Source organism: Acanthisitta chloris, unplaced genomic scaffold (genome assembly GCF_000695815.1).
Source record: "Acanthisitta chloris isolate BGI_N310 unplaced genomic scaffold, ASM69581v1 scaffold13159, whole genome shotgun sequence".
NCBI classification, from domain to species: domain Eukaryota; kingdom Metazoa; phylum Chordata; class Aves; order Passeriformes; family Acanthisittidae; genus Acanthisitta; species Acanthisitta chloris.
Window position 1 is genome coordinate 51061 of NW_008689849.1, and position 13848 is coordinate 64908.

Consider the following 13848-nt stretch of genomic DNA (forward strand, 5'->3'; position numbering starts at 1 on the left):
ATCGTTGTCTTTTTGCCTCCCTACAGCAGTAATAGCATGAGCCTCGCTCTGGAGTGTCCTCCCAAGCTGTTCTCCTTCCTGCCCTAAGAAACACAGTGCTGGCTTCTCCTTAGCGTGGGAAAACTTGAGTTTTACTTGTGCTACCAAAAAGCTTTGGGCCACCTAGACTGCTACTGTAAGTCTGCTCTTCTGTAATGAGTAAATACATAAATGTCGAGCAAGAGGGGAGAACCATTTCTTTTTGAAATTATTAGTGAATCCCAGTATCAAAACACGTGTGAAGTTAAAAGAGGCTCAATCATACCTGTGAGCACAAGTTATTTGACTTTTTATTTTTCTTTTTAATCCAATTTCATAAAACCATTTTCACATCTTTTAGGGGTTACACAAGGTAAAACTTCACTGAATAAACCAAACCTTTTTTTGTTTGCCCATGTTCTTTCAAACCACTGCAGAGCAAGCACAAAAATCTCTGCTGTTCTGATTTGGTACTGTTGGCTTTTATACCAAATTCTCAATTGCTAAATTGCAGCCACACACAGGGCACAGCACCAGTGAATCAAGCCCAGAGGTATTTAAGGCTCCAAAATAGCCATGTGCTTGGATGTTGTGAACAAAATGCATTGGCATTTATATACCTACCCTTCCTGGTAGACTTTTTGATTAAAATCTGGTTCACAAGGTAGTCTAGGAAAATCTGCCTTGCTCTAAGCAGTCTTGGTGCTAGCAGTTCCTCTTAATAAATCACTTTAGGTGGTAATTTAACGAATGCTCATGAATGCTGGATTTCAAAACAAGTGTGTCAAAACACTAGAAAATACGAGCTTTTCGGCTACCCACTGAGTAGACTTGCAAGCAGCTGGGTCACAGTAATGAAATGCTGACATATGCACTGACTTGGCAGGTAGAGTCAGGAATGTATTGGGAAGAAAACCCAAGAATTTCTATTTTTGTGTATGCAGTTACTTTTCAGTTGTTAAAGTAATGTCATTTATTGTATTTCTGAACAAAAGGTTTAGTCCTGTGCAGTACATGGCCTGTAAAGGTGTACAGAGGTGTAGATGTACTTTTCTTCCCCCAGTAGCTGCACTTCCACTTGCTTTACTGTCCATCCAAGCCTTCTGCTTGCTGTAGATGCTCTGCAGCTGTGAACTTCCATAACTGAACTGTCTGAATGTTGAAGGGTATATACAGCTGCCTCTACTGTTTTCCAGTTTATCAGGGAATACATATTTTGTACTGTGTGTACAAATAAGCCATCAGAAAATTCATTTATGCTGTTAAAAAAGCAGCAAATGTTGGTACTTTTCACAAAATTAATTTGTGCTGTAAAAAAAGCAGGAAATGTTGGTACTTTTCACCCTCACAGAATCTTTTTTAAAGTTATAGTAAAGGGTGTTTTACTTTTGGAAAAGAGATTCCCCAGTTGAAATGCAAACAAGAGTACAGGCTTGCTAATTTTGCAGAGTACTACTGCTCTATGTTTGAAGCAAATGAATAAACCACAGTCTTTATTTATTGTTGCTCTGCTTCACTGGGCATATATGCATTTTAATATGTAATTGTTTCAGCCAGTGCTGTTGGGAAGAGTGGTTGACATCTAGAATACTGTTTCCTTGTTAATACTGAAAAATAAGTTGTCAGTATGAAGATTGCTGCAGATTTGAAAGAAAAATAGGAAAGAAGAAAAGGTGGAATGTAATAAGGAGCTAAGTTTTTGTCTTAAGATCAGTTGGTATCTTTTCTCTCCCAGAGCCTCTTAAGAAATGCCTTCTCTGGCATCTCAGCTGAAATGCTTCAGGGCTGGTGGCAGTAACCTGAAGTTGCATCTATAGGTGATGAGAAGGGTAGAGAACTCTGAAATGCTGCCACACGTGTTTCTGGAATCCCTTGCAACTTCCAACTGTAGGTTAGCCATTTTTATCTGAAAACTCAGAATTTCGGGCCTCCTCAAGCTAAACCATCCATACAAACCCTTTCTGTAGGAAGTAATTAATTTAAAATGTAATCATTGTTCAGAGAACCCTGGGAGAGTGAGGGGGAACCAGTATTAGTGTCCTAACTGCTATGAACCGAGCAGGTAGACTTGCTAGAAGTCAGGGTGAGAGGTAGTTTGATCCTAGCTTGTCCTTAGATGTTGAAGAGCAGAGAAGGAAGTCTTCAGCCTGCCACTTGGTTGGTCTTAGTGCGTTGAACTGCTCCTCGTAATTGTTGGTTTTAGTGCATGAAACTCAGGTTAGTGAAGAAGGTTGGATAGATTAATGACATGTCAAATATCCATCTTCCCCCTTGTGAGAGCCCAAAGGGCACTGCCAGTAGATGCATTGGCATCAGAAAAGGTTTGAGCTTTCTTTTTTCCTTTTTTCTTCCTTGTTTTAGGGGGGAGGGAATTTTTGTTGGGTTTTAGTTTGTTGGTTGGTTGTGGGGGTTTTGGGTTTGGTTTGTTTGTTTGTTTTAGGATTCACTTACTTAAATTAATCCAGTTAATGTGTGGTGCATGCTACTTCAAAGAGTGGAGTGCCATTGAATGCTCCATGGTGTGGGAAAATGCTGGGAGCTTTTCCTCACACACTGTTGGTCTTGGAGCCAGAGAACCTTACTTGTGTACTAATTCCTCCTCTTTCACTGGAAGTCAAATACTGAAGTGTAGCCATCTAAGCAGTAGGGCAAGAAGGAGAAGTTGTCATGGTATTGACAACTAGAGATCTGCTAGTAACAAACCCCATCCAGTGTTGGCTATATTCTGATGCTGCACTTACTTTTTCTCATCTCTGTAGCTTTGGAATATATTTTTTTGATATTTAAGACACTAAAGATGGCACTTGGAATTTGTTGTTTATATACCTTCACTGCTTTTGTTTTATTCAGCTTGTAAACACATTCAAGGAAGAGTTTGGTTTTGTCAGTGTGTCTTCCCTAACCTTCACGACCATGTTCGACGTAACTCCTCTGCACCTCTCTGATCTCAAGAAAGTACCCTCAAAAATTAGTGACATTTGATTAAAGAAAAAATAAATTGTGAAATCAAGTCCCTACAAGTTACTAAGTGGGGAAAATTGCAAAATTGGTTTAGAGCCTGGAACACATTGAATTTTTTTAGTTTTGATTTATTTCTTAATTGAAACAGTGAACTTAATAGTGATATGAGAAAAATAGATGGCACTAAGATACATGTTATAAAATAGTGTTTTCAAAAATAGTGTAGTCTAAAAACAGGAATTGCACTTATTAATTGGATTCAGTTTAGTGGAACTATGAGCCTAAATCCAGCAGTATCTCTTCCAAATAATGCATCAACAAGCAGTGAATATATTTATGGAATCTAGTTATTGTATATCAGTCTCCTCTGATTTGCTTGTATACTGCTTTCTGATATGGCTTCCAAAGTGAGAACTTTCTTTTCATGTGTTTAAACATGTTTCGGTTTGGAAGTCCACTCCTACCTAATGCTTCTGTATTTCAATTATAAATTTCCAATATAGAGAAAGAAAAAATATTTTCACTTCTTCAAGGAATTTTGTCTTTCCCCCCATATGAAACAGTGTGTGCTAGGTATGTGCAGAAATTGAGATTGGCAGAGTACAGTAGTGAAGGTTCAGATTATTTTCACTAACAGAACATACATTTGGTTTTCTTGTCTTTGTGGTACTCATACCAACTATGAGCTTTATAACAAAAGCTTTATTGTTGTCTTAAGTTTGGAGGTAGTCTGAATTTGACTTAACATCTGTGATTATTTGTATAGCTTTCAATAATAACAGACTAATTGAAAAATAATTGAGATAATAATTGAAAAATAGCTGTCTAAGGTTATTTTTGTGCACTGCAGTCTGTTTTCCTTTTTTTATTTTTTCTAAATACAATCTACCAATGAATTCTGGTATATTGAATCAAGTCTGTATGCCAGAATTATTGTGCCTTTAATAGCTTTAAATGCAAGTAGAGGGGAGAAATATCAGGATGACTGTTTGTAGTGCGTTGGCATAATGGGTAGTGAAGATACCAAAATTACAGCTATCAGTCTTCCTTTTTCTTTCTTTTTATTTTTCCTCATGGGATTTAGGAATCACAGAATCATTAAGGTTGGAAAATACCTCCAAGACTGTCAAGTCCAACCTAAATAAATAAACTGGTTTTATTTATTCATTCAGCAACTGGGGAAACTGATAATTAATGGATACATTTGTTCAAGTTTCTTATGACTTGACCAGAATCAATCTTTGCCCCCAGACTAAGTGACCCTCTTTCCTGAGATAACTTTACTCATCTGTGTTTGTGTGGTGTGGTGTGAGATACTTGGTGTCTGGATGAACAGGAGTCCTGTCCAGAGGAGTGATAAACAGTAGCAGAACTCCTCCTTCCTTCTCTCTCTATTATTTGTTGGAAACTCTTCTGTGGCCAAGCTGGGGAGGACTGCTCTTGACCTCAGTTAGGCAAATTCTTCACCTGCAGCATCCAAGTGAACCTCCACAGTTCCAGAAACAGTATACCTTTATTCAGCTGTCATGACAGGTTTAGCAGGGCTAGAGGGCTGGAATAGTTCATTTTAATTGTCTCCTTAATTTAAGGCTTTTACAATGACATCTTTCTGGAAGGGAAATGCTGTGACCTTAGGCAGTAAGGCCATGGATGGGCAATCTGATGCAACTGCAGAAAGGCAATGAGTTGCACCTTTTATTTCCAAGGAGGAAATTGGTGTGTCAGGTTTTTATGGTAACTCTCTTCATGGTTAAGTTAGTGGCCGAAGTGGCAGGTGTTCATGAAGGTGTCAAGTTGTAGTTCACTTCCAACACTTGTCATAGCACTGCTAGGCAAATGCCATCATTCTGCTCAGAAATGGTGCTGAAGCTGAGGACACTTGTGCTGCTGCTTGAAACGATGTTCAGCTGTAACCACAGCATAGTCATGACACAGCCCAGGTCCTGGAGGCAGTATTGGAAAAGTGATTGCTTTCCTTTGACTGAATTCTTTATTAAGCCATGTCTTCTCTTTTGGGCGTAGTAAAATAGTATTTTTTTAATTGCTTTTGGTAAGAGTACAAGGTTGGTTTTGTCAGATGAGTCTGTTATGGCTGCATTGCAATGACTGTGTATGACCACTTCAAATATACTATTCTCGTCATTCCAAACATAGTGGAACACAAATGCTGTACTGTGCAATGGAAATTCCTCTGCTGCTCACATGGGGTAGGTCTGAATTTGAAATTAGCATGTCAGTCAGTTCATTGCTTTGCTGTGATACAAACTTCTCCTGTTAGTCCCACTCCTCATTTTGCATATGTCAAACTAAAGCCACTCCTGAAGTGGCAGCTTCAGGATTAAAGAAGTGAGCAGTTTGGGGCTCAATTACGGCAATTACTGTTCAGTCATATTGTATGTTTAAACCCAAGGGTTGACATGTCAACATTTTGCTCTAGCTTAAAGCAGGACTATTTTTGTTCAGAGAAGTGAGTGTTTAGATACTGGTCATTACAACAGAAAGCTTAGTAAGTTCACTGAGTATAGCATATTAAGAGATGCTTTTCTTCAGGTTGATGTTTCTTAACAGGTAGCGAAGTCTGGAGCCAGGAAGGAAGGGAGAAGAGGAAGAAAAGCATATATATGGACTTGATATGAAGTTATTGCACTGTCATGCCTCAAAAGAGCTATGCTGTGGCTTTATTTCTTTCTAGCAGTGCTATGAGGAAGCATCAATGCATGCCCCTTCTGGTAGGAGTAAAGATTTGGATGTGAGAAAACAGCAAAGATGTTGCTCTGTAAAATCTATTCGAAGCCTGACACTCTGCAAACTCAGCAGCCACAGAAAACTTGAGCATGTAAAATACTTCTTCCTTATTTATATTGATGCTACAAGTGATACTGCTGCGGCTGACTGTAAATCCGTCTAGGAGCAAGAAGCGCTGTAAACAATGCAGCATTTTAAATGTGCATCATGGCTGTGCTCCACAACGATAGTGCACCAGCCTGTTTGTGATATGGATAATAGGAAGTGAGTGGCCACAGATGAGAGGTAGATGGAGATCTTAACTTTGAGCAAATGCCTGCTAGTTTGGCTCAGTAATGTTCTGTACTTCACAGTGCTCCATGAGAAGAAATGGGACTTCAGCATTTTGTAAATGAACATGTTTACAAAGGAGGAAGAAAATCTCTTTTTGGCCAGATGTCTTCAATTAATCACTTAAATTTAAGCTTATGATATCTGTCTTTCAGTGTTTCTTTAAATGTGATTTGACAATGGATTTTCATTTGTGGGTTTTTCGATGTACACTATGTGCATGCGCAGCTTCTGTGAGTTTATCCAATACTGCATGTATGTGCTACTCATCCTCTCTCACATATTAATTAGACATGTTAACAAATTCAGTTTGTGTCCTTAGAAATCAGATTATTCACAGAAGATGTTTAATAAGTACACGTTAAAACATCCGTTAGGGTAATAGAGATGTAATCCAGATACACTGGGGAAGGGGAGGGCTACCTCCCCACCCTCTTTGACCTAGGACAGTTATACACAAGAATATATCCAGAAAACCTTGAAGCTGAACACTCCATTGGAGTTAGTTACTGTATTTCTTAGCTTCCTTTACCACTCACTGCCCCAGTCCTCTTTCCTCTATTATCTTGGTTTCTGTAATGTTATCTCAAGACTTTATTTAGTGTTTTCTGGTAGATTGTAGTTTTCACTTGTTTAGTGGACAAAAGCCCTCTCCTTCTGAGACTAGAGTGGCACAGGTAAAGGCTGTAGCCTTGGTGTGATTATTAAATGAGTTAATTCTTTTTCCTTAGTTGACTTGTAAATTGGAAAGGTTACATTTTGATGTTTCTGCAGCAGCTTAGTTATTTTGACTTAATCTTCCTGTCTTCACTACTATTTTTGTACTTACCTAAATAGTGGGGGGAGGGGGGGGGGGAAAGAAGCCTTTTAAAGGCCTCAAAGTTCACTACGTGGAACACTTTTGTTTGTATTTGCAGTTAACTTTGAGGAAGATGTGGGACAGCTGTTCCACCACAGAAACACCCCAAATTTCAAGACAGTGTATCTGTGGCTTAAATCTACAGTAATCCTCAAGATAAATGCAGGATTATGTGTTTCTAGGTTCAAGTTTTTAAAGCCATGTCTTTCAAAATAGAGGAATATGAAAGTATAGTGTTTAAAATGTACCTTTTTTTTTTTCTGGCTAGCAGCCCTTATTAACATCAGCTAGCTTACCCTAGCCTCCTTTTTATTTTACAATTCTCCCTCTAGAGATAGATTAGTCATTGTTTCTGCACAGTAGCATTTTTTTCCCTGCAGCAGTAATTTGATTGCAAGATTTCATTTAGTCTCCATCTAACTCTGTTCCAAACTTCTGCCTCCAGCATGGCACAGGGTGTTCAAAATCTGTGATAACTCTGGCAATGATTTTTTCCACTTTCTTTCTTGTGCCATCATTGCACCAAAAGATGAATAGAGAGTACAGCACTCCCTTGCCTGCTGAAAGCCTGTGTAAACGTCAGTGTGTTTACAGCCTGTCTTTGGGGCTCAACAGCCCTCAGTGAAATACGATACGCAGGCGTCACTTATGTTTTCACACTGAGTTTTAGTCAGTGACACAAGTTTGATTTAGGCAATATTAAAGGTGTGTGCCATGTTGATTGCAGTAGCTGGTAGGGATTTTTAAGTCTTTTATTGCTAAAATGTTTTAACCTTGTTTCTAACTGTATTTTCTGGTTGGAGGAGAACAAAATTCTTTGAGATAAGAATGTGCTGGGCCAGTGTAGAGGCTATGGATGCAGTGGCACATGCTGTTGGAGATTACATTCATGTGGAATAGCAGCACTCATAGGTGCAGTTTTGCTTCTATTGCCAAGTTACATAAAAGCTTGCTCACGCAAATAAAGGACTTGAGCCTTAATGAAGGGAAAATTAAGTCCAAATAAAATGTCCTGGTATAAACCATGCCAGAAAAGAAACTTCCTCCCGTCTATTGGAATCTGACACAGATCTTTTCATTCATCCTTTTACTTGCCTTTAGGCATACCTCCCAGTGGTTGTCAGGCAACCATGATAATGTTGCTGAACATGCAGGCTGGCTAATTGGATTGTCCCCTTCTTGAGTTTTTTGTCCGAATGGTTTTGGTCATTTTTAATAAGGCGAGCACATGCAAGTTTCTTTGTTGGCTCATGTGATAAACCAAGGGGCTTTTAAGAGTTCCATGACACATTAAGGGCAAAATTTTGACATCTGTGCAAGCTTTGACATTGTACTTAATCATGAGCATAAGAATTTGCCTCTGTCACTACAGAAGCCTTGCTAAATTCTGCCTTAATTCAGCACATTTCCCAGTTTTATTCAAACCAGTCTATTCTAATGAGAATTTTTGCTTGAAAGGCAAACAAGAATGGACCTGAGCAGCACCACAAAAATTTAGTGTTCAGATAGGCTGAGAATTTCCTGCACCTTGTAACCTGTGTCACAAGGGTAGTTTTACTAGCAGAAATGTGTTCAGAAAAATAGCAATGCTTTAGTACAGGGTGAGATACCTCAGAAGTGACATATATCATAAGGATAACATGGGTTTTGTTCCTTGTTATACTGGTTGAAAAATATATTTAATGTGCAATTGAGGAGAGCCTGTTTTTCTGTGCCAGCTTAATGTGAACAAACCCTTACAAGTGGTGTTGAACTTATGTCTGGTAGTTTCACTGGTTGTTCTGAGCATATCAACCTCCTTGCATTAATCATTGCAAGGCAATTAAGAGTGGATTACTTATTTGCCTCCTTTATTTTTTCTTATCTCATTGTAGATTCACCAAGTTGAAGAGCCTTAACCTTTCCAATAATAATTTAGGAGACTTCCCACTGGCGGTCTGCAGTATCCCAACCCTGACCGAGCTCAATGTGTCCTGCAACGCCCTCAGAAGCATTCCAGCAGTTGTAGGCGAGATGCACAAGCAAGTACTTTCTTAAAACTTGACATAGAAAGCCTGATAATTAAGGCAGCAAACAGTTCCATAACTTCACGTGCTCTTGTTGTGGGAAACAGTTTAAACTTATTTTTGACAGAGCAAACTGGCTTGTAGCTCCATATGGAAGCAGTTGTGGAGTGGGGGGAAAAGCATATTTTGCGCCTTGAAGCTCTTCCAGTCCCCAGTATTTGACACAAGGGTCACCTTCATGGTGAAGAAAATCTTTAAACCTCCTTGCTTATGTGCTTCAGCTGTCATGCAAGTTGCAGTTGTGAAGATGTTTGAAGATAGAACCGTCTAACATAGCCTACATTTCATAGTTGCCAAAGCTTGTAATAATTTGGTGGATATCTTCTGTAGCAGATGTTAAAATGTTATTCTTGAATATTTTTCTTTCTGCTGCCCTTTTGTGTATTTTATGTCACTGTAACAGCAGCAATGTGTTTATAGTAAGGAAATGTGATTTAACAGGTCACTCACTTTCTCTTCACTCTCCCTTCCCTTCCCCCACTTCTAATAGCTTGCAGACATTTTTGCTGGATGGCAACTTTCTCCAATCCCTTCCTGATGAATTGGAGCATATGCATCAGCTCAGCTATGTGAGTCTGTCCTTCAATGAGTTCACTGACATTCCAGGGGTGCTGGAGAAGCTAACTGCCATGGATAAGCTCTGCATGTCAGGAAACTGCATGGATACCCTGAACCTACAGGTGTTAAAAAGGATGCCTCATATTAAACATGTGGATCTAAGGTAGGTATTTGGAATAGAGGAAGAACAAGTGAGCCTCAAGTATTGTTGTTGAAGTGGCTGCTTCTTGGCTGCTAGAATAGCCATTGAGTGTAAATCTCTTGTGTTAGTCCACTGAACTGTGTTTCTGGTGGTGGTATGTATCTCACAACACTTGCTGTGACTTAGCACTCTCCTTTGAGGAAGTGGGAGCATTTAGGGGGATCAGTAGGTAGGAAACTGAGTTTTGGGGACAAGTAGTGTTTTGCACTAAAAGATTAAATAAAACAGAGCCAAGGACACTGGTGATTCCTGCAATGCTAGTTGCTGCAGTGTTAATATAATTTAGTTGATAGTCCCTGATCCAAAAAGCTTCTATCTCAAATGTTACAGATGTGTGAGATGAAGAAAAGGGCAGTGAAGGCCAAAGGACAGAAATAGATAGCTTAATATTTCTTGGTATGTTAAAAAGCCTCATCTACCATGAGTAATGCTTTTTAGACTCAGAAGACTCAGAAGAGTCCAAACAGGTCCTTATTACAAATGGCTCTGGTATGAGGTAGTTCATTATTCTTATGGTCTTTGGAAAAGCCAGCTTGTGCAATCAGCGGGGCAAGGCTTCATTCAGAGCCTGGACCATGAGGTCCAAATAACAGTGAATTTTGGAACCACTTAGTCAAGCTAAAGTATGATAAAACTTACTTTACCGTACCGCCATGGAGCTGTCAGACTTTGCAGTCAAGCAAGGGCCAGCATTAAGTTAAGAAAACAGCTAGAATAGGTGAGTTCTGGAGTATTTCTTATAGGGTTAAAATATGTTTCTGCATTTGTGTGTATGTTAAAAACAAATAAACAAATTGGCCTCACAGTAGGGATGCTGTGGCTGATGTGGCCATGAATTCTAGTGGTGCAGTTCCAGCCCTGTCATTGTCTGCTGCCTCCTTTCTGCACCGAGCAGTGATCAGTGGTTCTTTGTGATGCTACTTGAAGTAGTAAATATAATACTTGCTGTCCCATAAAGTGCTTTGCTTCAGTGAAATCAGAAGGAAGCACTGCTTGTAAATTGAAAACAGAGAAGGTAGGGTGGTACTGGTGAGGACATAATCTGGTTTTTTTTTTTTTAAACTGGAAGATGTAGCTACTCTGGACATGTAAGTGTTACACAGTGGCGAAGTCTTTGACAGCAGAAGCAACAGCAGAACTGTAGGTATTTGTCCTTACCCTGACTAGGGAGCGTTCAGCTGGCTTAGTGGGCCAAGAGAAGTAACTATGCTGATTTTAGTGTTCTGCTCAGAGCTGAGAATTTGAAACTGTACTCTTTGGGAGTGCTCTGCAGTCTCACACATTGCTGGCTTACAGATAATCTAATTCAGTTATAACTTCTGGGGAATTTGCTGAGTATTGGCAGTGTCGGTGCACTGCGGTGAAGATGTGATTAAAACCTGTCCTCATTATCTGACAGACCCATTCCTCTTGCTTTGTTTTCTTTCAACACCCATTTTCAGGTCCCTGAATTTGCTCGCTGTGTAACATGGAGAGGCAAGAAGTGAATATATGGGAATTCATAAATCTCAATTTGGCCTTTCAATAAGGAAAGAGTCTCCAATATCTGCGGGTTACTCGTATCTGCCAGGCTCTTCCAGCAGATCCTCATGATATGCTGGCAGGAACTGTAGAGGTTTTGTTCTTTTCCAAAGAACAATTTGTTTCTTTTCTGGCACAAATAACAGCCAGATCATCTTTTATTTTTATAGACACAGTAACAGTAATACCTACCTACTTGCAGAGCTTTTCATTAGTAGTTTTCAAAGTAGTTTAGAAAGGAGCTTGGTGTCATCATTCCTTTGTCATCCTGCTTCTTAAATACCATAACAAAGGAGAAAATATTAAAAATCAACCTTGGTCAGAGAAGGTATGGTAGTTTAATCCAGAGCAACTGACTGATTGTAAAATGAGCATTGGTTTGTTAACAGGAGCCTGTCACATAACTGCACTTAATCTCCTTTTTCTGTCTGCAAGATTGAATTCAATTAGGAGATTGGAGGCCGATGAAGTAGATTTTCTGCATCACGTGACCCAACTGGATCTGAGAGACAACAAACTTGTGGAGATGGATGCAACAGTTTTTAACAACGTTGAAGTGTTACACTGTGAACGGAATCAACTGGTAACCCTCAAAATCAGTGGATATTTTCTCAAAGCGCTGTATGCTTCCTCAAATGGTAAGTGTTTTCAGGGCAGCTGTGGTGTTGCCATCTGATTTCTGGTTTTGTACCTGGTTCTCTGAGGGATGCCTGTGGATTGCAGTACACATAATCAGGAGGCTCTTGACATGACCCTAGATAAAAGGGTTTCACATGTGCTGTGTCATGCTACTGGCAGGTCTGAACATCAGAAATGACTTTCATTATCACTGGGCTACTGATTTGGAAGTCTAAAACCTGCAAAAACCTTAGTATTTGGTGTGAAATTGTTCTACATGTCAGCAGGGGAGGGTTCTTGAGTATGTCAGTTCTTTAAGTTATGTTAATGTGTTGCTTTACTGAGGCACATAAGGAATTTACTGCTTTTCCTTGCATTGAGAAAGTTTGAATACATGGCCGTTTTTGAGACACACCAGAATAATATATGTTTTTGCTACTACCTCTTGCTGCTTACTCTGTCCAGAAAGCTACGAAATCTATAATGAATAACTTCATTTGTATTTGATAATAAAAATAAGGTAGTCTTCTCCACGTGAACAATTCCTTTGTTTCATGATTAAGATCTGTTTGATCTGTCTCTGGAAACTGCTGTTACTTAAAATACTCAGTTTGCACCATGATTTTTATCATTTGGAATAGTTGGGTGTGGAATAAAGAAAATGCAAGCTCAGAGAGCTGTGGATTTGATGAACAGTCTGAACTGCCTTTAAAAGGCTGTCGTCTTAGCGATATCCAAGCCTGTGCCTTCATTAAGTATTCATGCCCGGATCTTTGTAGCTGAGAAAAGTTAACATAATCTGAGCATGTGCTGCTCAATGTGGGCTGAGAATGCAAGTCAACCCATACCTTGCAATTAACTGCCTATTTGGTCTTGCTGCTCCTCCTGACTACTGTTTGCACCCTCAGCCACCTTGTTTGAGTCTCATCTTCCAGAGAAACCGTGATGCTGGTTATAGATTCACTTTAGTGGATTTTCTTTAGGGTTACATAAACGTCTGCTTGGGTTTTTACTGTTGTAACCTTAATACTACCTAAAAACCTTAGGATATGAACTATATTTTGATTGCTTCAGTAATAACATTACTAGCAATAGTTGAGGTGCTATGAAAGGTCTGTAAGTCTGCCTGCAGCTGGGAACTCCACAGGCATGCAAAGGCTCATGTAATATGTTGAAAAATACTCTGGATCTTGCCATTACCTGGGGATCTCTGTTATATTCTGCAACTTGCTGTTCCAGAGTGGGGAGTTTCCCTTCTCATGCTTGTACTGCTAGTGACCAGTGAAAAAAAGCAGAGCAGGTGTGGGACTGACTCCTCTGAGCACAGGGCAGCGCAGGCGAGGTTATAGCTCTGTGACAAAAATGGAACAATGAGAATTTGCCATGAAACTTTTAAAATGCTCCAGTTTCTCCTCTCTGATCAGTTATGCAGTATCTGTCACAGCAAGTACAATGTAATATAGCAAATGTGCTCAGACATAATAAAGAAACAGAACTGAGTTCACAAAGGTTCAGATCTTCAGAAGTTTTTTAGGTTATGGACTTTCTCTGGAAATCTGAGTGTGAGCTCTTAAAGTAACTCTTACGAAACAGTCATTTAGGTGCAAATCTTTATCACAACTTTGGTTATGTATTTTTTCCCCCAGAACTTGTTCATCTTGATGTGTATCCAGTTCCTAACTGCCTGGCTTATATGGATATTTCTAGGTAAGATGATGTTTTTTCTTGGACCTGTGAAATATACGTTAGAGGCTTATGGAATAATGACATTCACTGGTATCTTACTGGGTGGGAGTGGGGGCAGGAATTGGACCTTGGGATATGAAAAGACTCGTTTTCAGAGTTAGAGGATGGGCTTTTTTTTTTTTTTCTACTGTTCAGTTCTTACTTGTTTCATTTTTATAGAATTACTTGTTGGGCATTTTTTTAAAATGCCAAAAGTGAAATGTGCCTTTATAGTTGAAGGGAAA

The 13848-nt window shown here is 39.4% G+C and overlaps 1 protein-coding gene across 1 annotated transcript in view; it reads left to right on the forward strand.

The window, feature by feature from the left end:
• Positions 1-13848, forward strand: part of LOC103808784 (PH domain leucine-rich repeat-containing protein phosphatase 1-like) — a gene marked incomplete at both ends in the record, with an annotated part of 34982 nt that overhangs the window by 19465 nt on the left and 1669 nt on the right. The window contains 4 exons of the mRNA XM_009081589.1: positions 8788-8934; positions 9470-9700; positions 11696-11898; positions 13525-13585. Coding sequence (XP_009079837.1) covers positions 8788-8934; positions 9470-9700; positions 11696-11898; positions 13525-13585 — 642 coding nt within the window. The remainder of the gene's footprint in view (positions 1-8787; positions 8935-9469; positions 9701-11695; positions 11899-13524; positions 13586-13848) is intronic.